Raw genomic sequence first — 24,887 nt, 5'->3', positions numbered from 1 at the left:
TTTAAAAATGAAGGTTTTTGGTGGTGCCATATAGCTCAATGTCATACATGTGCATTAAATTATAAATAAGATGTATTAGTTTATCAAACAGTAACTACCTATTAAGCATCTACTCTATGCCAAGCCCTATATTAAGCATTGGGGATATATATAAAAAAACAGTTTCTGTCCTCAGAGAACCTACCTGCCGAGAGGGCAAGACAACATATAAGAGGAAACTAAACAGTGGGGGGCACAAGGAGAATGACAGCGAAGTTCAAAGCAGTCCGAAAGCAATGCAACTATTGGAAAATGGCAAGAAAATGGAGCTAGATTCCCTCCTTAAATGGAGATTTTTGAAACTCATGACTCTGCTCTCCTATTAGAGGATCCAATAAGAGGGGCATTCAAAAAGTTGAGATGTCAGTACTAAGGCTGATATTATTTTGCAGGACAATGAGATTTCCCAATGGTGTAACTCTTACAGCAAGAAGGCATTATAGAAAAATCTAAAGAAAGTAAAAGGTTTAACTCTCTCAGAAGTCCTTCTATTTTGTTGAGATTATAATGGATTTTAAGACTGCAAAACTGCAATGGGGTAAAAAACTGTTTCCTCAAAGAATACCATAATTTTATATTGATTGTTCTTGTCATTATCATGTAGAAGATGTTTTAAGTAAAAAATTATTTACCATAAGAGCATCAAAAACTACAAAATTATCACTACTTCTCAGTTCTACTTTTATTTATTTGTAGTTCATGAATAAACCTAATTTGAAGGAAGGTGTGTGATAATCGACCAAAAAAATACATAAGTTAGTACTTTTGAGGGTTTGCCTTCAAAATAATTTCTGATTCAATAATAAGTTGCTCTTTAATATATAATTTGAAGGAATATGTGTAATAATCAACCAAGAGAATATAAAAGTTAGTACTTTTGAGGCATTTCCATCAAAATAATTTTTGATTTAATAATAAGTTGTTCTTCAATATACAATAATAGGACTTTTTAGAACATTCTTTTTGTTCGATGTTATCTTCATATGATCACAGAACATAGGGTCATAAAGAACTTCAACAGTCATTTAGCCCAACCCAATCATTAGAAAGATAAGAAATCTGAGACCCAGAGAAGCATAGTATTTGTAGTGGTCACACAGATAGAAAGCTTCAAAAGTGGGATTCGAACAGAGGTCCTCTAACCGCAGAATCTGTTCCTTCTACTATGTTAATTGTAGATTTTAAAAATTATAACAAGTTGGGGACCCCTTGCATAAAGTACAAAAACATGTAATTGTTTTGGAGATGTCATTGGTATTTTCATCTCTCAGTATTAGATATTATGCCTTCTATTAAGTAAGGTGAGATAGGATTGCATCCAGGATGAAGATGGTAAAGTGCTTTGTGTACTACTCCACTGTGGAGATTCTGAGCCATTAATTGTGGCTCAAATCTTACCCTACTGCTCTGTAGATTTGCAGAGAAGTTGTTTCCCTTGCTACACTCTTTTGTTATTTGCTAAATTAACAACATATAAACTTTTCTCTTCTCTGCTGAAGCAATTTACATCTTATATGCTATTCCCCTCTTTTATTACCAGGATACTCCAACATTCTAAAAGTGAATATATGTGAGGAGTAGGAAGAAACTGCTGTGTTTTTTTTTTTTTTTAAGTTCTTTTCTAGATTTTTATTTTAAATTTTTTCTTTGATTGGGGGCTTCAAAATTTGGCAATAATATTCCTATGTGTTTTCCACATAATTATTTCTTTGAGGTGGTGATTGGTAGATTTTTTTCTACTTCTACTTTCTTCTTCTACTATTTTTGGGCAATTTTCTTTGATTATTTCTTGCATTAATGTATCAAGGTTATTTTGTTTTTGGTCACAGCACTCAGGTAGTGCAATTATCCTTATATTTTTCTCTTCATTTGTTCTGCAGATATGCTGTTTTTTCTTATAAAATGTTTCATATTCTGTTCTATTGTTTTTCATCCTTTATATTCTAGTTTGTTATTTCTCAGTCTCATAGTTTCATTGGCTTCTTCTTGCTCAATTTCAGTTTTCAATGAATTATTTATCCCCTTTTCTATTTAACTTTTTTTCTCATCATCATCTTGTTTTTTGTTTTTTTTAATGGTTCTTTTTTTTCCCCCTTCAACTTTGTCATTTGATTTTTAAAGTCTTTTTAGCGTTCTTCTATAGATTCTTTCCAGGCAGTTAACCATTTAACATTAATCTTTAGAGTAAAAGGAGCTTTTTCTTTCTTTTTTTCTTTTAAAAATGTTTTTACTTCAGTGTCCTCTGAACATGAATCCTGGTATTCCCTATTCCAATAAATTTCAATGGTTCGGTTCTTTCTTCTTTGCTTGCTCATGTTTCTTAAATGAAAATTATTAGTATAAGGAACTCTAATACTGCGGTGTGGGGGTGTACCTACAGCTTCACTTCAGGTCTCCCCTCTGACCTGGAATCCCAAACCAAAAGCTTCCTCCAATCTTCCTCCACCCTTGCCTCACTGCTTCTGCAACTCACCAGATGTGCTGCTATTTTCTTGCCCAGAGCCACATCTCTGCAGAACAGCTGAGCCTAGCATGAGATTAACAAAGATTCTCACAGTCTTCTGAAACTCAGAGCCCACACCCCAGGCTGTTCCTGAAGTGAAAGTTCAGGTTCCAGCAGAAGCTAGCTAGCCCCAGGGCTCCCCAATTTCTGTTTCTGAGGAGTTAGGCTAGAGGTGTTTATACTTCACACCTATAAAATCCCCATCCTGGGATTCTTCTTCCAGTATGATAATCCATGGAATACCCTTGTTCTGTTTTTCACTTATATTCACCCTGAGATGCATTTTTTTTTTTCCTGAGAAATCTGGAAAGCTTGAAATTTTCTGACCTGTTCAGCCATATTTCCAGAATCCTCCCCAAAATGTGTTTATTTTTAAAATTGAAAATGAGATCCAGGTTCATTAGGATAGGCCATCTGATTTGATTGAATTTTCTTTCACCCAGGCTTCTAATCATGTATTGATTAGTTTGCACTTTCTGTAGCAACAAAGACATTTTAATCAGAGTTTTCCATTAATGTTGTCTCATAACTTCTTCCCAAATTTGCTTTCCTTTATTTTATGATTCTCTTTCACTTGCAATTTCAGGTTCTGACTCAGAAAAGTTCTTACTGAATAATGTTCTTACTCATAAAGCCTCGAAGTCAATAATTATCAAAAATAAGTAGATAAGAATTTTAGACCTAGAGTCAGGAAAACATATTCCTAAATTCAAATCTGACCTCAGACACTTACTAGCTGTGTAATTTTGGACAAAGCATTGAGCCATGTATGTCTCAGTTTCCTCATCTATAAAATGAGTTGGAGAAGGAAATGATAAACCATTCTGTTATGTTTGCCAAAAAAACTTCTCCAAAATGAGTCACAAAGTATTACAAAACAATATATAATAGGCACTGGGGATACAAATGATAAAAGAAAAAGTTTCTGCTCTCAAGAATGCTATAATCTAATATGGAAAAATAAAACACAAAGTGAAAATGAAAAGCAGGATTTGGAGAAAAGACCCCCTAACTCAGCTGTTTTGCAAAGAAGTCTCAAAATATTGCTGCCAGGTGACAAATAGGGAGATGTCTGATCTGGACTTCATGGCCCTACCCTCCAATCAATTCAGAAAAGGTAGTAATGAAGTAGAGTTATCAAAGCTGTTGAGATTTTACAGGATGATGAGGTTAGCTCAAAAATGAGCTTCCTGGGCATGGTGGAGGAATCAGTCAAAGATGAGAAATTAATCTGTGTTTCTAACTTAATGTTTTAGATGGATCATGAAGGATATCTTAATCGTACTTCTTGAGGATATCACTTCATCTCATTAAATTATTTCTTAACTTTTCAGAAGAAGGAATCACTACCATCAACTATCTTCATCTTTTGCTTTTAATTGAATCACATTGCTATGCTATGTAAATTGGTATCAAATATCAAAATCTAATCAACTTGAAATTCAGGGGAGGTGATAATATAAACAAGATCTGAACATACTATTCTCAGTTCCATTATATCCAATACATTAGATGATGGGAATCAGTTTGACAAATAGTAATACTTTTCTTCTTGTATTTTCAAGTATAGTTCGAAAATTCACTCTTACTCTCCCCTTGTTCTCTTGTCCCAATTAACTTATAGTTAAATCCTAAATATAAATATATATATATATATATATATATATATATATATATATATATATAATGTAACTGACCATCTTTAATGGTCTTTTTCTGTCACCTATATGTTCTAGGACTACATGTCTATATTACTTTGCCTAATCTAAATTTGAATCTCTAGAGACAAAGGACCGATTTTATAAAACTATACATATACATATACATATACATATACCATATGCCATTAGTTGCTTAATTAATGCTATAGGACAGAAATGATATTGACTAATTTGTTTGCTATGCATCCTTCAATCCATTTCTGTGCCTCTTATCTCCTATTCATGTGTTCCTAGCATTTAGTATTCTGCTTGGCACATAGTAAGCACTTAACAGATACTTGTAGATTAATTATAAAATTTTAGAAAAATTCAGCCAAAGAGTAAAAAAAAACCATAAAAAGTTCCTCTTTTATACATTCATCCTTTTTTTCCATAAGTTTTTTTGATATAAAGTCTTTTCTTATAAGTCAATCAATAAGAATTTATTAAGTATTTATTCCATGCCAGGCATTTTGCTAAGTGGATATAAAAGCAAAAAACAGTTCCAGTCAGTCTTCATGGAACATACATTTTGATAGGAGATAAATATATAGAGGAAAGGCAAATTGAATGGGAGTGACCTTAGCAGCTGAAAGGGCTAGGAATGATCTCTTATAGAAGGTAGGTTTTGAGATGATTCAAACAGATAACCATAATTAAACAATCTATATTGCAGAACCACAAAATGACTATTTGATGCTGAAGGCAGTAGGAAACAACTGGCACCTTACAATGTTAATTTTTATGTGAATGTTCACAATGTAAATGCTTATTTTCTTTTTAAAAAAATATATGTTAAATCCAATATGTATAAACATATTTATATAATTCTCTTGCTGCACAAGAAAAATCAGATTAAAAAAAAAAGTAAATGAGTAAGAAAACAAGATGCAAGCAAACAAGAAAAAGAGGGACAATGTTATGTTGTGTTATGTTGTGATCTACACTCAGTTCCCACAGTCCTTTCTGTGGGTGTAGATGGCTCTCTTCATCACAAGGTCATTGGAATTGGCATAAGTCATTTCATTGTTGGAAAAGATTCACATTTGTCAAATAATATTGTTGTTGTGTACAATGACCTCCTGGTTTTGCTCATTTCATTTAGCATCAATCAATTCATGTAAGTCTCTCCAGGCCTCTCTAAAATCATCCTCCTGATCATTTCTTATAGAACAATAATATTCTGTAGCATTCATTTACCATAACTAATTCGGGCATTTTTGAACTGATGGGCATCCATTCAGTTTCCAGTTTCTTGCCACTACAAAAAGGGCTGCCACAAACATTTTTGCACATGTGGGTCCCTTTCCTTCCTTTAAGGTCTCTTTGGGCTATAAGCCCAGTAGTAATACTGCTGGATCAAAGGGTATGCAGAATTTGATAACTTTTTGAACATAGTTCCAAATTGCTCTACGAATGGCTGGATCCATTCACAGTTCCACCAACAATGTATCAGTGTCCCAGTTTTCCCACATTCCCTCCAACATTCATCATTATCTTTTGCTGTCATCTTAGACAATCTGAGAGGTATGTAGTGGCATCTCAGAGTTGTTTTAGTTTGCATTTCTCTGATCAATAATAATTTAGAGAACCTTCTCATATAATTAGAAATGGTTTTAATTTCTTTATCTGAAAATTGTCTTTTCATATCTTTTGACCAATTATCTGTTGGAGAGTGAGTTGAATTCTTATAAATTTGAGTCAATTCTCTCTATATTTTAGAAATGGGGCCTTTATCAGTACTTTTAAATGTAAAAATAATTTCCCAATTTATTGCTTCCCTTCTGATCTTATCTGCATTAGTTTTCTTTGTATAAAAACTTTTTAACTTAATATAATCAAAACTTTATCTATTTTTAGATCAATAATGATTTCTAGTTCTTCTTTGGACATAAATTCCTTCCTTCACAGATATGAGAGGTAAACTATACTATGTTCTTCTAATTTGCTTATATCACTCTTTATGTTTAACTCATGAACCTACTTAGAACTTATCTTGGTATGTGGTGTTAGGTGTGGGTGAAGCCCTAATTTCTTTCATGCTAATCTCCAATTTTCTCCTCAGTTTTTGTCAAATAGTGAGTTTTTTTGCCTAAAGCTGAGGTCTTTGGGTTTGTCAAACACTAGATTGCTATAGTTGACTATTTTGTCCTTTGATTATAACCTACTCCACTGATCAACTACTCTGTTTTTTAGCCAGTACCAAATGGTTTTGATGATTGCTACTTTATAATATGGTTTTAGATTTGGTATAGCTAGGCCACCTTCATTAGCTTTTTTTCCCCATTAATTCTCTTGAAATTCTTGATCTTTTGTTTTTCCAGATGAACTTTATTATTGTTTTTTCTAGATCTGTAAAATAATTTCTTGGGAATTTGACTGGCATGGCACTAAATAAGTAGATTAATTTAGGTAGTATTGTCATTTTTATTATATTCACTCAGCCTATCCATGAGCACTTGATACTTTTCCAATTGATTAGATGTGACTTTATTTGTGTAGAAAGTGTTTTATAGTCGCATTCATACAGTTCTTGACTTTCCCTTGGCTGCTAGAATCCCAAATATTTTATACTATCAATAGTTATTTTGAATGGAATTTCTTTTTTGTATCTCTTGCTGCCAGACTTTGTTGGTAATATATAAAAATGCTGATGATTTATCTGGATTTATTTTGTATCCTGCAACTTTGCTAAAGTTGTGAATTGTTTCTAGTACTTTTTTAGTTTATTCTCCAGGGTTCTCTAAGTATACCATCACATCATGCAAAGACTGATAGTTTGGTTTCCTCATGACCTACTCTAATTCCTTTAATCTTTTTTTTCCCTCTCTTATTGCCAAAGCTAACATTTCTAATACAATATTGAATAGTAATGGTAATAGTGGGCAGCCTTGTTTCATCCCTGATCTTACTAGGAATGGGGAATTTGTCCCCATTATATATGATGCTTGCTGATGGCTTTAAATAGATGCTACTGATCATTTTAAGGAAAAGTCCATTTATTCCTGTATTCTCTATGTTTTTAATAGGAATGGGTGTTGAATTTTATCAAATGTTTTTTTTTGCATCTATTGAGATAACCACATGATTTTTGTTGGTTTGCTTATTGATATGGTTGATTATGCTAATAGTTTTCCTAATATTGAACTAGCCCTACAATGAATGCTTATTTTCTGAAATGATGAATATCATTTATAACAAAAATTATAGTAAAAAGTTTATTTCAGATTCTCAAAGTATGATGAGAATGACTGGTATGGTAAAGGATTTTCTGAACTATTCTTAATCTAGTAGAACTCTCGAACCCATCCTTCCTTTGAAAGAAAATTTAAAGCAAGGTAACTATAGGAAACATAACTTACGTGGCTTTTCCCTCACGAAGAAAAATGCAAGATAATGAGAACTGGAGAGTGGCAGATACAACTTTTTTAGACAACGGCTTGAATTTTAACTTGACATCTGTCTGTGTAGGCATAGGACTTGCATACTGTTTCATATTGATGCTGCTTGTAGCAAGTGCTTTTCTTCGTCCTGATGGTGATTCCTAAAAGATAAACATAAGAATGAAATTGGATTTTATTTAATTATTAGCCAAAAAGAACAAATTTTTTTGACAAACTATCTCAAACCAAGAAGTTGAAAATGCTGTTCTTTCTGCAAAATTCTACATAAAAGTAACTTAAAGAAGGTGTTGGCTAAGTTATTGCTGTCTCTAGAGCTCTATTTCTGACTAAGCTTGGAACATGGTCACAATTCTGATATCCAAATAAAATAGGTAAAAAAATTGCAAATAGCAAGGGTATGAAAGTTTAAATTATGGAAGATTAAGAGGGAAGCTGGGAAATATGCCTAAGAAAACAGGAAAAGGTAAAGAGTTAGACTAGATATAACTCGTTTGTTTTAAAAAGTTTTCAAAAGGTAAGCTTTGAAATAAAAATGTCAGCATTTTGATTTAACTTTTAAAAGCTTCCAGAGCAAATAACGAAAATTAGAAGGAAAAAAAATCAATATCATGGCAATTTTTTTTGACAATCAGAACAATCTATATTACTACAACTCAAGACTTTAACAAAAAATGCTAAGAACTTAAGGTTTACATTTCAAGATGCAAAAAATCTGATATTATAAACACTTTTGAATTATTTTTTAATAAATTGTGGACATTTATTGTGGTTGGCAAACGTCTCAAATAAGGAATACTAATTTAATCAAAATATTCAAGCATCCTTTTTCAAAGTGCTTGACATTTCTGCCCAGCAGAATAAGTCAGAATGTAATGTGTCATCCCCAAAGAATACTTTGTTTAAAAAACTAGCCTTATCTGTCAGATTATGCATAGCAATATTATACAGAACTATTAGTGCATGTAGATACCTTATGAATGAATTTCAAAAATGCATCAAACACTTGAGAAGGATTTAGGCTCTCTCAGAAGAAATACTTAAGAATATGCAAATACTCTCAAATGAATCAAGTTGAACAGATGCCACTATCACAAACAATACAAGTGTTCTTTCCCTGGCCGCTTCTGCCAATCAAAGAAAGAGATTAGGGTCCGAGTTTCTGACAATGTGTAAAATGAAAAATACGATCAGGGAGTTTCAATTTAATACACTGATATGAACAATAATCTGTTATTGTACCTTTAGAATAGTTAACTACCAGTACAAGTAATACAAGATTCTAAGCATTAATTCTGAAAGCATTTCCAGCAAATTTTCACATTTTTTTTGTTTCTGTTTTGTACAATTTTAACTCTCAAAATGATCTTATTCCTTACCAATTATTTTTTTCACTTTGCAAACAAAAAGTTGATGTCAATGAAGAAATTTGAAACATGAATATTTTTTAGAGAGTTGTTTTTAGAGGGGTTTCTTTAAATCAAAGTTCTTACTGATAAGTATTGAATAGCTAGGTGTTAAAATGGATAAAATATTGGATCTGGAGTTAGGAAGATCTGAATATAAATATGGTCTCAGACACTTGCTGACTGTGTACTCTGGGCAAGTCATTTAACTTCTACTGGCCTCAGTTCCTCATCTGTAAAGTGGGGAAACACACACACACACACACACACACACACACACACACACACACACACACACACACAAAGAAATAGCAAACTACTCTAGTAGCTTTGCCAAGAAAACCATGGGGTCATGTAGAGTTGGACACAACTAAACTGCTAATTAATATTCTTTTTTTTTAATATCTTAAAAATGACTTAGGTATGAAATGTTTCTCTGATACACTCTAAATTAAATAGATGAGTAAGATTTTGTAAACTTTGATCAATATCTCCAAAAAGATAAAATAAAAAATTATAGCTTTACATGTTTAATTAGCAATGCTGAAAGTGGTCACTGAGTAAGATCTAGATAGATGAATAGAGTATCCCTGTAAAGTCTGGAATCTGTACTTTCAGCTTTTTTTTTTTTTTTTTTAAATCACGAGGACTCCACTAGCAGCTTGTCTATTTTCTAAATATGTTGCTATCTTCTAAATATGATGTTCTATAAAGTTAGGGATTAAAAATGACAGCTTATTGAAATGTATGACTAAGAGATGATCAAAACTATGTCATTGTGACTATGGTTTTGAAAGAGTAATTTTAATTCCTGAGATGTTGCTGGCAACTTTTGAAAGATTTTGTAGAATAAAGAAAAAGATTGTACCAATTTTGACAAAATAGAAGAGTGTTCAGATTGTAAACTACAGACCAGTAAGCTTAAACTTCTACTCCTGGAAAAACTATAGAACACATTAGTAAGAGGATGTTTTGTGAGCACTTAGAAAAGGAACTCAATGACTATATACAATCAGAGTTCATGGCAGACTGATATATCAGTTAGTCAATTAATTATTATGTATTAAGCAAATACTGACTATTTGTGATATTGAAGTAGTTTCCCATATCACATTCTAGCTCATTTTGCCCAAGGTCACATAGCCAGTAAGTGTCTAAGGCTGGATTTGAATTCTGGTCTTCCTGACTCCAGGCTCAACTCTTTTGTCCATTGCATCACCTATCTGCTTGAGACAATAAATTTCCATTCATCGTCAATAAATCATTTATTGCTCAAAAAAAAAAAAAAAAAAAAAAAAAAAGCAATATGGTTAGTCTGGAATTACATTCTCTAAAATGAATTTTTGTAGTTAATTATTTTTCAAAATAGTCAACAATCATCATTCCACTTATAAAAATTCTAGAATTTTTTCAGGAACTAAAATCAATATAGTAACCAATGATTTCAGTTACTACTTTCTTGAAAATCAGGGCAATATTTACTTTCCACTAGTCCTTTAGTATTCTCATTTTCTAATGATATTAACTTTATTTATTTTGTTTTCTAAATTTCACTTTTTTAGTTGACAAAATTTATTTCCTCTCCTTCTCAACTTCCAATTCAACACCAATGGAAAAGGAAAAACAAGACCCTTGTAACAAATATGAAAGGGTAAGCAAAAGAAAAATTATTAAAAAATATTAAAATATTAAAAAATGTGTGTCATACTGTTACCATAAATACACCACTTAAGAGATTGGTAGCATACTTCAATATCAGTTTTCTAGAATAATAGGTAGTCACAGCATTGACCAGAATTCTTAAGTCTCTCATAGTTCTTTATAATTACAGTGTTGTATGAGATGATTCACTTCCGTTCCAATGTGGTCTCATGATGAAGAGAGTCATCTGCACCCAGAGAGAGGACTGTGGGAACTAAGTATGGATAGCAACATAGTATTTTCACTCTTTTTGTTGATTACTTGCAATTTGTTTTCTTATTTTTTTTCCTTTTTTATCTGATTTTTCTTGTGCAGCATGATGTTTGTGGAAATACGTATAGAAGAATTGCACATGTTTAATATATACTAGGCTACTTGTCATCTAGAAGTGAGGGTGGAGGAAGGGAGGGAAAAATTTAGATTTTGTAGGAGTGAATATTGAAAATTATATATATTTTGAAAATAAAAAGCTTTAATTAAAAAATGAAAAAAAATCTTTACAGTGTTGTTATTGCATATATTTTTCCTGTTTTCCCTCTTCTTTTTTTATGGACAACAATATTCTATTACACTTTGTTCAGCCTTTCCCCAATTGATGGCACACTCTTTTAATTATTTGCCATTATAAAAAGAGCTGCTATAAATATTTTTGTACACACGGAATTCCCCCCCCGCCCTTTCCCCAGCCCCTCCTTACATCAGTTTTCCTAGAGCACAGATATAGTAGTAGTATTGCTGGGTAAAAGGGAATGTGCAGTATAAAATTTGGGGGATATAGTTCCAAACTACTTTCCATTACCTGGACTAATTCATAGTTGCATCAATAGTACATTAACATAAGCATTTTCCTGTATCTCCTAGAATATTTGTATGTTAGGATTACTAAGTGAGAACTCGGGTTGTCTGGATAGTGACAAGGTGAGAATTCAGGTTGGACAATTACAAGGTGAGAACTCAGGTTGACTTGATGGAAGGAGCAGGCTCATTGGCTGAGGTGGTTCTTCCCAGAAGCCCTTGGATTATCCCACGCCCATTCTCTGGGAGAATAAAAGAGAGAACAGTGGGCCTGGAAAGTGAGTCTGCCTGGAGAAGGATAAGAGCTGGAGGAGATTCAGAGCCAGGATTCAAGGAAAAGACTCTGCATTGCATCAGGCTTGACGGGGCTCCCTGCAGGAAGGGAAGTCACTTCTCTGGACAAGAGTTAACAGCAACTGCCTGGAGACAACGGTTCGTTACAGGAAGAAGAATCTGTCGGAGAGATTTAAATAGAAGAAGACACAGCAGATCTCTTCCCAGAGAGTGATCCGGCAGCTTCTAGAGACGACAGCTCGTTACAATTGGCGCCCAACGTGGGGCTCGAACCCACGACCCTGAGATTAAGAGTCTCATGCTCTACCGACTGATGTTAGCTATATTCAATCCCTGGACCTCAGCCGACTCAACCCCAGCCCCAGAAGCAACCTCAGCTCCACCCCCATTCAGGAGTGGTACTATAGAGAGTATAATCAAGATAATTGAGGAGCAGAGTTTACTTGTAACCTGGGTACAGATTGCTAAACTCTTGGCTGCATTAAGACGCACATCCCCTTGGTTCTTAGAGGAAGAAAAGATAGATGTAGATAAATGGAAGCTAGTGGGATATGAAATGAAAGAATTTCAAGCAAAAAATGGGCCTCGTTCAATTTCTGCAGAAGTATTTTATATCTACAACATAGTTCAATTAGCCTTAAACTATCAAGCAAGTTGTAGGAAAAGGAAAAGTTCTAAAAATGAACAGAGGAGGAAGTGTGAGGAAAAAAGGAAAGATCAAGATCTTTCCCTAGAGCAAGAGGATTTAAATGAGGAATTATGGTATGATTCTCTTGAAGAAACTTTGACAATCTGATAGATATGGAGTAAAAGCTCATAGTGCCTTAATTTTCACTTCTCCATGTATTAATGATTTGGCATTTTTAATATGACTATTAATAACCTGAACTTCTTATTTTGAAAGCTGTATATTCATATCCTTTTACCATACTGGAGAATGACTTTTATTTTTTATAATTTTAATCAGTTCTTTATAAACTTTAGAAACTAAACCTTTAGCAGAGAAATTTGCTGCAAATATTTTCCCCCAGTTACTTTTTTTCCCTTCTAATTTTAGCTGAATGATTTTGATTTTATGTAATCAAAATTATTCATGTTAGCTTGTATGACCCTTTCTATTTCTTTGCAGTCATGAGCTCCTCCCCATCTATAAACCTAAAAGGTAAATTTTTTTCCTTGCTACTTTAACTTGTTTATGTCACTCTCACATGTAAGTCATATATCTACTTATAGCTTATTTTGGTATATAATATGAGTTGTTGGTCTAAATCTAATTTTTACTAGACTTTTTTCCAATTATCCCAGCAATTTTGTCAAATGTTAAGTTCTTGCCCTAGTAGTTAATCTTTGAGTGTGTCAAACATGAGGTTGTTGTGTTTGTTTATGTGTTGAATACCTAATTTGTTCCACTTATTAACCTGTTTTTTAATTAGTTCCAAATCATCTTGATAATTACTACTTTGTAGTATAGTTTATCCTACAATCAACCATAAATCACTGAAAATTTCTATAAGCAATCATATCTATCAATTCTTTCAGTGCTCTAAGATATCATTCATCTAGGTAAAGTGGTTTGACCACAAATGGGCAGCTGGATACACTCCTTTAAACTTTATATACACCCCCAGTTTCAACTTCTTGTTATTTTTGTTCTGTTCTTTCTAGTCCAAAGAGCATTCATTTTCTTTTGCAGAGAAACAGAAGCAAAATCAATTCTTTATTTCTATTTCCTTTTTAAATAGTCAACTGCCAAAAAACAATGAGTGAAAATAATCACAAGCATAAAGGGAAATTTGTCTAACTTTTCTACTGAAAAATAAAATAAAAAGAACAAATAAAATATAATAAGGTTTCTAACTTTTCTATGATCACTTAAATCACATTTTAAAATTTTTACCTTTATTACTAAAAATCTACCTGACCATTACTTCCTTCCCTGTAAAACTAAAATTCTTGGCAAATAATATACAGCTAGTGAAATCAAATGATAGATACTAATAATCTCGTATTACAATAAAGTGTCAACAAAATTTCAATTAAACTGTTCAAATTATGATAATTTCTTAGAATAAATTTCCTCTCCTGCTGTTTCATTTTTGCTAATCCCAGGATGACTACTAATTTCTGTTAATAAAAAAATCTCCTTGCAATTTAATCTAATATAATTCTACTCATATCATATGCTATAAATTCATCTTTTGTTCTTATTAAAACATTCTGAAGAAAGAAAAATTGAATTCAAATGTGCTTTTACTTCTTTCAGAAATGATAACAGTATTCCACCAATAATCAGGTATAGAAAAACTAGAATTAACTGTTTTACTTGCATCTTACAAATGTATAACAGAAGATTTTGGTAATGAAAAAATTAGGATCATATCTGAGGTTCACTGATATATAACTAGACATGCGCAATGAGGAATAAAGGAGAATGCAAAGATTAAGTATTTGGAAGTCTGGGAAAATGGTAATCTCCTGATAGAAAAAGGAAAGTTTGGCCTTATTTTCATTTTATCCTTTTTTGTAATGTCACGGTCTGATTGCTCAGAATCACTGATGATGCTGAAAAGATGGATACATTTAAAACCAGTTGCTTTGATTTTGGTAAAAGTTGTCTTTTTTATGATTTTCAATATTTACTATGTCTTCCATCTCTCTTATTATACACAGCAATCAAGTCCTATTAAGATACTTTATCATGGCAGAAAGAAGACTCTGTGTCTCTTATAGGCCTATGAACAAATGAACATATCAATAATGTTAACAGGCATAACATTACAAAATTATATCTATACATGCATGAGGGGTTGAGTTTTGGTCTTAGTTTCATCATTATGTGAATATTCAGTATCATGCACACATACATACACATATACACACAATATACATATGGAAAGAAATAAATTTGTGCAAATTTCCCTTTCTATCACTACTTCAAATCTCATATAAATATCACGATAATATCTTCAAGGTGAAAGAGACCTCAGAGGTTATATAATCAATTTTCTAAACAATTCAAGATTGCTTTCTACTAAATACTTACAGATGATTATTCTCTCACTGCCTCAATGCATTCGGTAACAAAAAACTTACTGTTTTACAAAATAGGGCATTCTATTGTTAAATACCTCTGTTAGTTAATTATTCCAATACTGATCCCAAATCGACTTCACTCAAATACAACCTAAACCTCCCAGTCTCATTCATCTCATTTATCAACCAACTAAAAACAAAGTAATTTGTAGTACTGTAACAATGAAATGTAATAGTTAATAATTTTAATTTTAAAACTAATAATTCAAATTATTTTAAAATACCAAAATATAAATATAGAAGAAAAATCTTTTAGATCACTGCCTTTTTTTGGTTAGATCAACTACATTCTAAGAAGTAAAAAGTTTTGTTTTCTAAAGATCTGCATGCTTGTCTTGTGAGCTGTCACAAGCACCACATTGCTTAGGTCATGGTAAAAAAAAGATCTTTGCTTCATCAGCAGAGCAAAATGCAACACTACAGAATTTAATTTGGAGCCTATGGAGCAATTAAATGCTAAAATAGACATGCTACAGGGAACTCTCTCAACCACAAAGACTTAATTAGAAACTATATAAGCTAAATAACCAACATAGATGGTCGGATGGAAGAGTGGAAAGATAAATCCATACTTTAAAAAAAAAAACTCCATTAAAAATGCCCAAATAAGTACCCAAGGTATCCAATATGTTTATAAAGAATTATGTAACTTTTAGAATGAAATACTTAACAAAATAAAACAATAATTTACATACACTAAAGTATTCTAGATATATAGGAAAAGAAAGATTAAAAATATATTAGCTAAATATTCAAACTGTAATCCAATTATGGAAAGAAAAAGTCAGGTCTGTTATTCAAAATTCCAGTCATTCAGCAGTCCCCAACTCACAGGGATATGAGAGGAAAACCTCTCATATCTCACCAAAAATGATTCAAAAATACTTTATGTAGTAAACCTATATTATTAGGGATGCTAATTCAATTTAGCATATGTATGAAAAGGGAAAGAATATTTAGAAAAAAATTAATTATTAAAACCTTTTATTTTCCTAATAAATCTTACATTCTGAAAATAAGCTAGAAATCCATGAAGAAATCTAATGCTAAAATCTATACTGAAATTCAGGTTTACTATACCAACTGAGACAGTAATTAGTACAATCAACTGATCAAAAAAGCACTTATTAACATATCAGATATTGCCCTAAATGTTGCAGATACAAAGACAAAAGTAAAATAATCTATGCTCTCAAGAAGTTTATATCCCAAAGAGAAAGACTATACATACATACATATATATATATATATATATATATATACACACATATATATGTATATATGTATAAATAAAACATATAAAAATAAATTGAATGTAGCTTTGTCATCTAGGCTCTTTTTTTCATCATAGTTTTCAGGTAGTTCAATATTTCTCAAGATTGTCTCTCCTAGATCTATTTTCCAGGTCAGTTGTTTTTCTGATGAGGTATTTTAAATTAAAAATTTTTTTTTTCTTTTGTTTTGTTTTGTTTGACTTATTCTTGATGTTTCATTGAGTCATTCACTTCCATTTGCTCAATTCTAATTTTTAGTGAATTATTTTCTTCAGTTAGCTTTTTCACTTCATTTTGCATTTGGCAAACTGAACTTTTAAATGAGTTGTTTTGTTCTTAGGATTTTTTTTTTTCCATTTTACTCATTCTGTTTTTTAGAGTTGTTCTCTGTTTCCATTTTACCCATTCTGTTTTTCAATTAGTCGTTTGCTTTTTTCATTTCTCCAAAACTAATTTTTAAGGAATGATTTTCTTCAGACAATTTCTGTCTTTCTTTTCCAAAGCTATCATTTCCTTTCCCCATTTTTCTTCTAACTCTCTTTTAAGATTTTTTTTTTAATTCTTCCAATAGAGCCTTTTAAGTTGAAGAACAACTCATATCACCCTTTGAGGTTTCAACTAAAGATTTTGCCTTTAGTATCCTCAGGGTTTGAGGTCTATCCTTCTCTGACTCCATATCTATCTATTGTCAGAGCTCTTTTTGCTTTTTTCCTCATTTTTAAAGGTTGAAGTCTGCTCTTAGGGCAAAGGGGAGATTGTCCCAAGCTTCCTTTACAGGCAACAATGGCTTTGCACTGCTCTGAGGCTGGTTCTTTTCTTGGTGGGTGGATATAGCCAAATCTCATTTGTTTGCTGGGGTTCAGGGATTCACTATTTGCCTTCTGTACTTATGATGGAGGTCTAACAATTAGTCTGCTGATCCACTGGCTTCTGAATCAGGACAGAGTAGCAAATGCTGCTATATTTTGGATACCAGCCTCCCACTAGATTCCTCCAGCACATGAAAGCTGTTCCACCTTGCTTCTCTATTTTGCACTATGCTAGCCTGAAATCCCTACTGCCCAATTATGACACACTTTTACTATAGTTCTTCCAAAATATCTTCTGCTGGAAATTTGTTACACTGCAGATATTTATGTACCTGGAGTGTGTCACTCCCAAACCCATTCAGAGGCTTGATCTAGTGCTGATTCTGAGGGGAGCTAGGGAGAGCTCAAAGACATATCTACTCTACTATCTTGGCCCCACCCTTGAATGTACCTTTGTGAGAGAAGGTACTAGCTTTTGGGAAGACCAGAAAATATTTCTTATAAAAAGAGACAACTGAATTGATCCTTGAAAAATACTCAGGGCTTCCAAAAGGTAGAAGTGAAAAAAAGAAGTTCCTTCCAGGTATGAGAGACAATCCATGAAAAGGAAAGTGATAGAAGATGAAGTATCTCACATATAGGAGAACAAAAAGTCAGTAAGGGTGCACCACAGAGAGCATAGGGAGATATACTATATAAGATGACTGTGCAAAGATGAAAAGAAGCTAGCTTGTAAAATGCTTTCAATGCCAGACAAAAGAGCTTATCTTTGATTCTGGAGGTAAAAGGGAGATGAGGTGAGGAAGCATATATAAGAAATTAGTGGAGACCAAAGGGCAAATAGATTGGACTATGAAGAAATCTGAGACAAGGAGATTAGCAGGTTAGTATAATAGTGCAAGCAAGAAGTGATGAAAACTAAACTAAGGTGGTGGCTAAGGTGAATGAGAATCAAGAACCAAGAAAAACAATGAGATGTTTCAAACCTAGATGTCCAAAAAGATGGTGGTGACTTCAACAGTACTTTGATAGTGTAGAGTTGAACTGATTCACCAAAAGGAATGATGGCCTTGGAAAATACTAATAACTGGAGAGAATAGAAGTCACAATAGAGAGAGGTTTAGAAGTAAGTCATAGGGAGAGATGCAATGGTGAATGATTCTGATCACATGAAGGAATTATGGATTTCATAAGAACACAGAAGAGGAATATTTATGATTAATGGTGAGATCAAGGGTATGACCAACCCTGTGAATAGTTAAAGTATAATGAAAAAATAGATCATGGGAGCTGAATAGCTTATACTCTAGTAGGGAGCAAACACACACACATATTCAAAAGTGTTTTATAAACATTGAGAGAAGCTAAGAGTGCTTGCAGCAATGATAGAAACAGCAATTATTTATTCAACTAAATTACTTTAAAAAGTCATCTCTAATACTTGTACTTTTTTCTCTCACTCTCTTCAAAACCCTTTGCAATTTGGATGCTAAGTCAATGTCAATAATATGTAAAATATCATAAATAATGATATGTAAAATATCATGGATAATGCAAAAAGTACCAAGATCAGAAAAGAGCAAATATTTTGATTTTCCATAAAGGAAATAAAACAAATTCTACAAACTATTGTCTTATGAGTTTTAACATGAATTCCTGAGGAAATTCTTTAAAAGATTATAAAATGCTTAGAGAATATCTAGAAAGGGAAGAACTAAACATAAAGCACCATCTTTACATTGATGCACTGTTGGTAGAATTGGGAATAAGTACATTTTGAAAAGCAATTTGAAAGTATACATAAAAAAATACATAGAGTATTCTCTTTGACCCAGATACATATCCTTGCTAGGTAATGTATATTTGTCCTCTATACACAAATTTTTTCTGTCCTTGCTTTTGTTTACTTCTCTGCATTTTAAAATAAAAAACATGGCTCAGTGTTCCTATTTATTATTCGATTGCTAGTCTAACATTCTTCCTCACTGCCACTCCCCCCCCCCAACTCCTAAACCATCATTGGAAAAGGAAAAAAAAAAAGACTTTGTAACACATGTATAGTCAGTCAAAACAAAATTTCCACATTAGCTATGTCCAAAAAATGTCTTATTCTATATCTTGTTCTGGGGTCTTATATTGTTTTTATTATAGTTTTTTATTTACAAGATATATGCATGGGTAATTTTACAGCATTGACAATTGCCAAGCCTTTTGTTCCAATTTTTCCCCTCCTTCCCTACACCCTCTCCCCCAGATGGCAGGTTGACCAATACATATTAAATATGTTAAAGTATAAATTAAATACAATATATGTATACATGTTCAAACAGTTATTTTGCTACATAAAAAGAATCGGACTTTGAAATAGTGTACAATTAGTTTGTGAAGGAAATCAAAGATGCAGACAGGCAAAAATAGGGGGATTGGGAATTCTATGTAGTGGTTCATAGTCATCTCCCAGAGTTCTTTCACTGGGTGTAGCTGGTTCAGTTCATTACTGCTATATTGGAATTTATTTGGTTCATCTCATTGTTGAAAATGGCCACATCCATCAGAATTGATCACCATATAGTGTTGTTGTTGAAATATATATAATGATTTCCTGGTCCTGCTCATTTCACTCAGCATCAGTTCATATAAGTCTCTCCAAGCCTCTCTGAAATCATCTTGTTGTTCATTTCTTACAGAACTATAATATTCCATAATTTTCACATACCATAATTTATTCAGCCATTCTCCAATTGATGGGCATCCACTCAGCTTCCAGTTTCTGGCCACTACAAAGAGGGCTGCCACAAACATTCTTGGACGTACAGGTCCCTTTCCCTTCTTTAAGATCTCTTTGGGATATAAGCCCTATGGATCTTATTTTACATCTTGAGTCCAATACCTCTCTGTCAAAGGGTCAATATTCAGTCAAGAAACATTTATTCCTCCCTCATGCTAGGCATCCTGCTAAAAAGATAATTCCAGGTCTCACAGTTTAAAAGGGGAGGTAATATACACACAAATCACAGAATTAAGGGGGACTGGGAAACAATTCTTGTAGAAGGTAGAAAGGAAAAAGGAAAGAATGCTAGACATGAGGAACATCCATTGAATATTCTCAGAGCCAAGAGATGGAGAAGTTTGAGAAACAAGAGGTCAATGTCAAGAGTGAGACAAAAAAAAAAAAAAAAAGTAAGAAGGTATAAAGCATAAGAAAACTAGAAAGACAGTAGTAGTAGGGTGTAATGTGCTGTTGTCTCCAGAGACTGCCAATTGCTCTCTGGTCTAGAGGAGAGACTTCTTCCTCCAGAGAGCTGCCTCAACTCTGATCTGGAGCAGAGAGCAATCGACAGTCTCTGGAGACAACAGCACATTACATATTGGCGTCCACAATGTGGGGCAAGGACTTTTGCTTATCCTGACAAGGACTTATTCTGAGCCCTTCAGAGGAGCTAGCCCAGACGTTCGCATTTAAGGACTTATTCTGAGCCCTTCAGAGGAGCTAGACCGGACCATTGCAATTTGGCGCCCGAACAGGGACAGACATGATCCTGATTCCAGTGGAAAAGCCTCTTATCCAGATTTCAATCTCTCTGACTCAGAACCATGAGTAACAAGGAAACTTTGTTAAAGATTAAGTGAGCATTCTAATAGATAAATAAGGAACTTAACTTGTTAAGGGCTAAACCAGCAATCTCTTATAGTGAAATGGGGCAAACGCCTTCTGTTCAAGGAAATTGTTTAGAGAGCATCATCAAGGTTATGAAAAGCCAAGGATTGATTGTAATTTTGGAGGAGATTATTGAACTTTTAAAAACTGTGAAGGTCATATGTCCTTGTTTTTCTCTGGAAGAAGAATTGGATCTAGATGAATGGGAATTAGTAGGAAAGCAATTAGGTGAACACTACAATTCCAGACCAAACTCAATTTCCAAAGATACACTTCATACCTACAATTTAATCCAAATGGCCTTAAAAATTGTTATTCTAAAGGAAGAGAAGAAGGAGCAAAATGGGGAAGTGTCAACTAAACTAGATGAAAAGGATGAATCAGATAACAATGAAGTTAGGTACAATTCTGAGCAACAGGAGCATTTCCCATCTCCTCCTTCAATTAACCCTTCAAGGGTGGAGCAAGAAGGAGGAGGGGAAGAGCCAGAAACACAAACAGAATTGCCTGTGAAGCAGCCTAAGCCTATGACAAGATTAGAAAAAGCATTGGTTAAAGCTAAGAGAGAAGGACAGGATATAAGTGATTTTATACATGCATATCCTGTGATTGAAGATATTGACTCCGTAGGTCAAAAAAAGAAAAGATAATGCACCTTTAGATTTGAATAAAATTAAAGGTTTGAAAAAAGGTTTTACCCTTTATGGGGCTACATCAGCTTATGTTAAAATGTTACTAGATGGTTTGTCTTACGAAGTCCTAACCCCGAATGATTGGAAATCCATAGCAAGGACATGCCTAGAACCTGTAGAAAATTTGTTATGGCTTGCGGAGTTTCATGAATTATGTAAAATCCAAGTCAGATGCAATTTGGAAATAGGAGTTAACACACAATTCACTTTTGAGCACTTAACTGGTGAAGGTCAGTATGGAGAGAATTCAGAACAGATTAATTATACCATGACAATATATGAGCAAATTGCTAAGGCTACAATAAAAGCTTGGGGTATCCTCCCTGGACAGAAAGATCGGGGAGAGGTTTTCACTAAAATAGAGCAAGGTCCCAATGAACCTTTTGCTGATTTTGTGGGACGTTTGCAAACTGCTGTCAAAAGAACTATTGAAGAAAATGCAGCTACAGAAATAATGACCAAACATCTGGCTAAGGAAAATGCCAATGAGATTTGCAAAAGAATTATATGGGGATTAGACAAAGATGCTCCTTTAGAGGAGATCATAAGACACTGTGCTAAAGTGGGAACAAATGCTTTTTACACCCAGACTATGATGAATGTGGAAAGACAGGGTCCCTCCTGGCAAGGGACTTCTAGAGAAACTCGTCGATGTTTCCAATGTGGAAAAATTGGACATCTAAGAGCTCAGTGTAAATATGGAGACAGAGAGAGAAGACAGGGTGAAAGAAGACCTAAAACCCCATGTCCAAAATGCAACAGAGGACTCCATTGGGCATCAGAGTGTAGAATAATTCAGGGAAACGGGATGAGGGGCACAGGTCCAGAGTCCCAGGCAAAAAAGACTTGGGGCATGATGGCAGCCAATGTTACACCCAAAGAGCCTTTAGAAGGTCAGGACTGTGATTTGATCAACCAGCAGAAAAGCAATCACATGGCAGAAAGGATTACCTGATAAGTCAGCCAAAAGGCAATCAGATTGCAAAAATGGATTACACTTGGGGGAGAATACAGGCCTTTTAAACCAACAGGGCTGTGTCCAGTGCAAACAACTCCAATGTAATTGCCAGATGATGAGAAGAGATTTAGAAAGCAGTAAATAGAAGGTAATTAGATAGGTTAACTGCCTGGCGGAGAGGGTTTGATTGTATTTCTTCAGATGGAGAAGGAATCAGATGGGTGCCAACGAGTCGTATTCGCCTTGTCCATTGGAGAGAGACAGAAAAAGAGAAAGACCTCGAAACAAAGGAGAAAATCTAGGAAACATCTGACACTGAAAGAGCATAGCTAATAAGAAGACTGTTAAAATACTTTAAACCCAGCAGGAATTATTGGATTTTCTAACACAAGATGAGACTAATGGACAATGGACATTTATAAATTCTCAATTTATAATTATTTGATCATGTTATTATTTGTTACATACTTCTAGCATGTATTATGTTACTATGTGTTTATGTAATCTATGTAATTATGTGTAATGCCTCCCATATTGATGGATTTATGTTTCAAAATCATGACCACCCTATGTTCTAAATCAAAAGAAAGGGGGAGATGTTAGGGTCTTACTAAGTGCTAATGCGATAATGAGATATTAGGTTCTTACTAAGTGCTAAGTTGGTACTTAACAATTCTCTAGTTCCGGCCTTTACTGGGAGTTTTACTTGTGAACTCCTGGGGCGAGCTTGCATGCTTAGGAGGAGCAAGTTCATTGGTTGAAGTAATTTTTCCCAAAAGCCCTTGCGTTATCCCACGCCCATTCTCTGGAAGGAAAAAAGAGGGTGGCACTCAAAAGATAGAGAGTCTTGTCCAGACTTGAGGCGGCTCTCTGGAGGAAAGAAGGGTCTCTGCTCTAGGTTAGAGTTGAGGCAGCTCTCTGGAGGAAGAAGTCTCTCTTCTAGACTAGAGAGCAATCGGCAGTCTCTGGAGACAACAGCACATTACAGTAGGGGATCAAGTCATAAAAGAGCTTTGAACACCCAACAAGAAGAATTTATATTAGATCTTGCAGATGGTAGGGAGTCATTGGAGTTTATTGTGCAGAACGATTAGCATGGTGAGATCTTGTTAGGATTCTTGCAGATGTTCTCTAAGAAAATCACTTTGACAGCTAACTGAGGGACAAATTGGAGTGAGGAATGACTCATGGCAGGAAAACCAACCTATGAGCTTTTGCAGTTGTCCATGTGTGAGCTGATAAGATTCTATACCAGGGTGGTGGTAATGTCAGAAGGAAAAAAAATGGTGAAAGACTTTGATTTTTTTCTCTTCTCAATAGTATTTTATTTTTTCCAATTACATGTAAAGATAGTTTCCAACATTCATTTTTGTAAGATTTTGAGTTCCAAATTTTTTCTCCCTTACTCATCTTCCCCCTTCCCAAGACAAAAAGCAATCTGACGTAAATTATACATATAAAATAAATTTAAATCTATTTCCATTGTTATGAAAGAAAAAATCAGAACAAAAGGGGAAAGAAAAGGAATAAAAGAAAAAAAATGAAAATAGTATATGCTCCAATCCACATTTGGTCTCCACAGTTCACCCCCTAGAGGGGGATAACATTTTCCATCCCAAATCTATTGGAATTTTTTTGGATCACCAATCATCACATTGATAATAAGAGCTAAATGTAGGCAGAAGTTTGGGAAGACAGAGGAGTAGGCAAGTAAATTTCAAGGTCTCCAGATTTCCCCCAAAACAGAATAAATTTGCATCTCAGGATGATGACTAGTGAAAAAGTAGGGAGACTTGGAGCAGAATAGAGGTCCTCCTGGAACAACACAAGAAGTTCTGAAGAAAAACCCCAGGCCTGAGATCAACCCATATGAAGTACAAACACCTTCAGTCTAGCTCCACAGAAATACCAAGTGGGAGCTTTGGGGCAAGCTGTATGTGGCTAGAGCCTTAGCAAGAAGAAACTACAGAAACTTTCACCTCCCATACTACATGTGGAATTGAGGATCTGAGTCCAGGAAAATTGAGTGAACCTTAGCAGAACAGTAGATCCAGTGGTGCTGCAGAGACATGGCCTTGGGAGAGAAGGAACCAGATCTTTCAGTGCAGAAGCAGTGGGGCAGGGTCACTGCTGATACTTGCAAGAGGGTGGAACTTTTGGTTTGGGGTTCCAGGTCAGAGGGGAGAACTGAAGTGAAGCTAGAGTCACAATTTCTCCTGCCTCCCCCATCCCATTATAAGAGATGCTTACACTAGTACATCTTACTTTAAAAAATGAGCAAGCAAAGAAGAAAGAACTTTACTATGAGACAGGGAAGATCAGGGCTCATCATCAGAGGACACTGAAATAAAAAAAAAAAAAAAAAGCTCTTTCAACTCCAAAAAGTAACATGAAATGGCTCCTTGCCCAGAGAGAATTTTTATAGAAGAATTAAAAAAAAGAATTTAAAAAGAATTTTAAAAAGAATTTAAAGAATTTAAAAAATCAAATGAGAGACATTGAAACAAGTTGCTTTCGCTTTCAGTCTTTGAAAATACTTATTCTACTCTAGGAGATTGGGGGGA

General features: G+C 33.9%; 1 protein-coding gene across 1 annotated transcript in view; it reads right to left on the bottom strand.

The window, feature by feature from the left end:
- The window catches only part of EHBP1 (EH domain binding protein 1), a 342,552-nt gene that overhangs the window by 204,596 nt on the left and 113,069 nt on the right, over positions 1-24,887 (bottom strand). The window contains exon 6 of the mRNA XM_074287029.1: positions 7,605-7,786. Coding sequence (XP_074143130.1) covers positions 7,605-7,786 — 182 coding nt within the window. The remainder of the gene's footprint in view (positions 1-7,604; positions 7,787-24,887) is intronic.

The sequence above is a fragment of the Sminthopsis crassicaudata genome, chromosome 2 (assembly GCF_048593235.1).
Source record: "Sminthopsis crassicaudata isolate SCR6 chromosome 2, ASM4859323v1, whole genome shotgun sequence".
NCBI lineage: Eukaryota > Metazoa > Chordata > Mammalia > Dasyuromorphia > Dasyuridae > Sminthopsis > Sminthopsis crassicaudata.
This window is presented reverse-complemented; position numbering and strand designations above follow the sequence as displayed.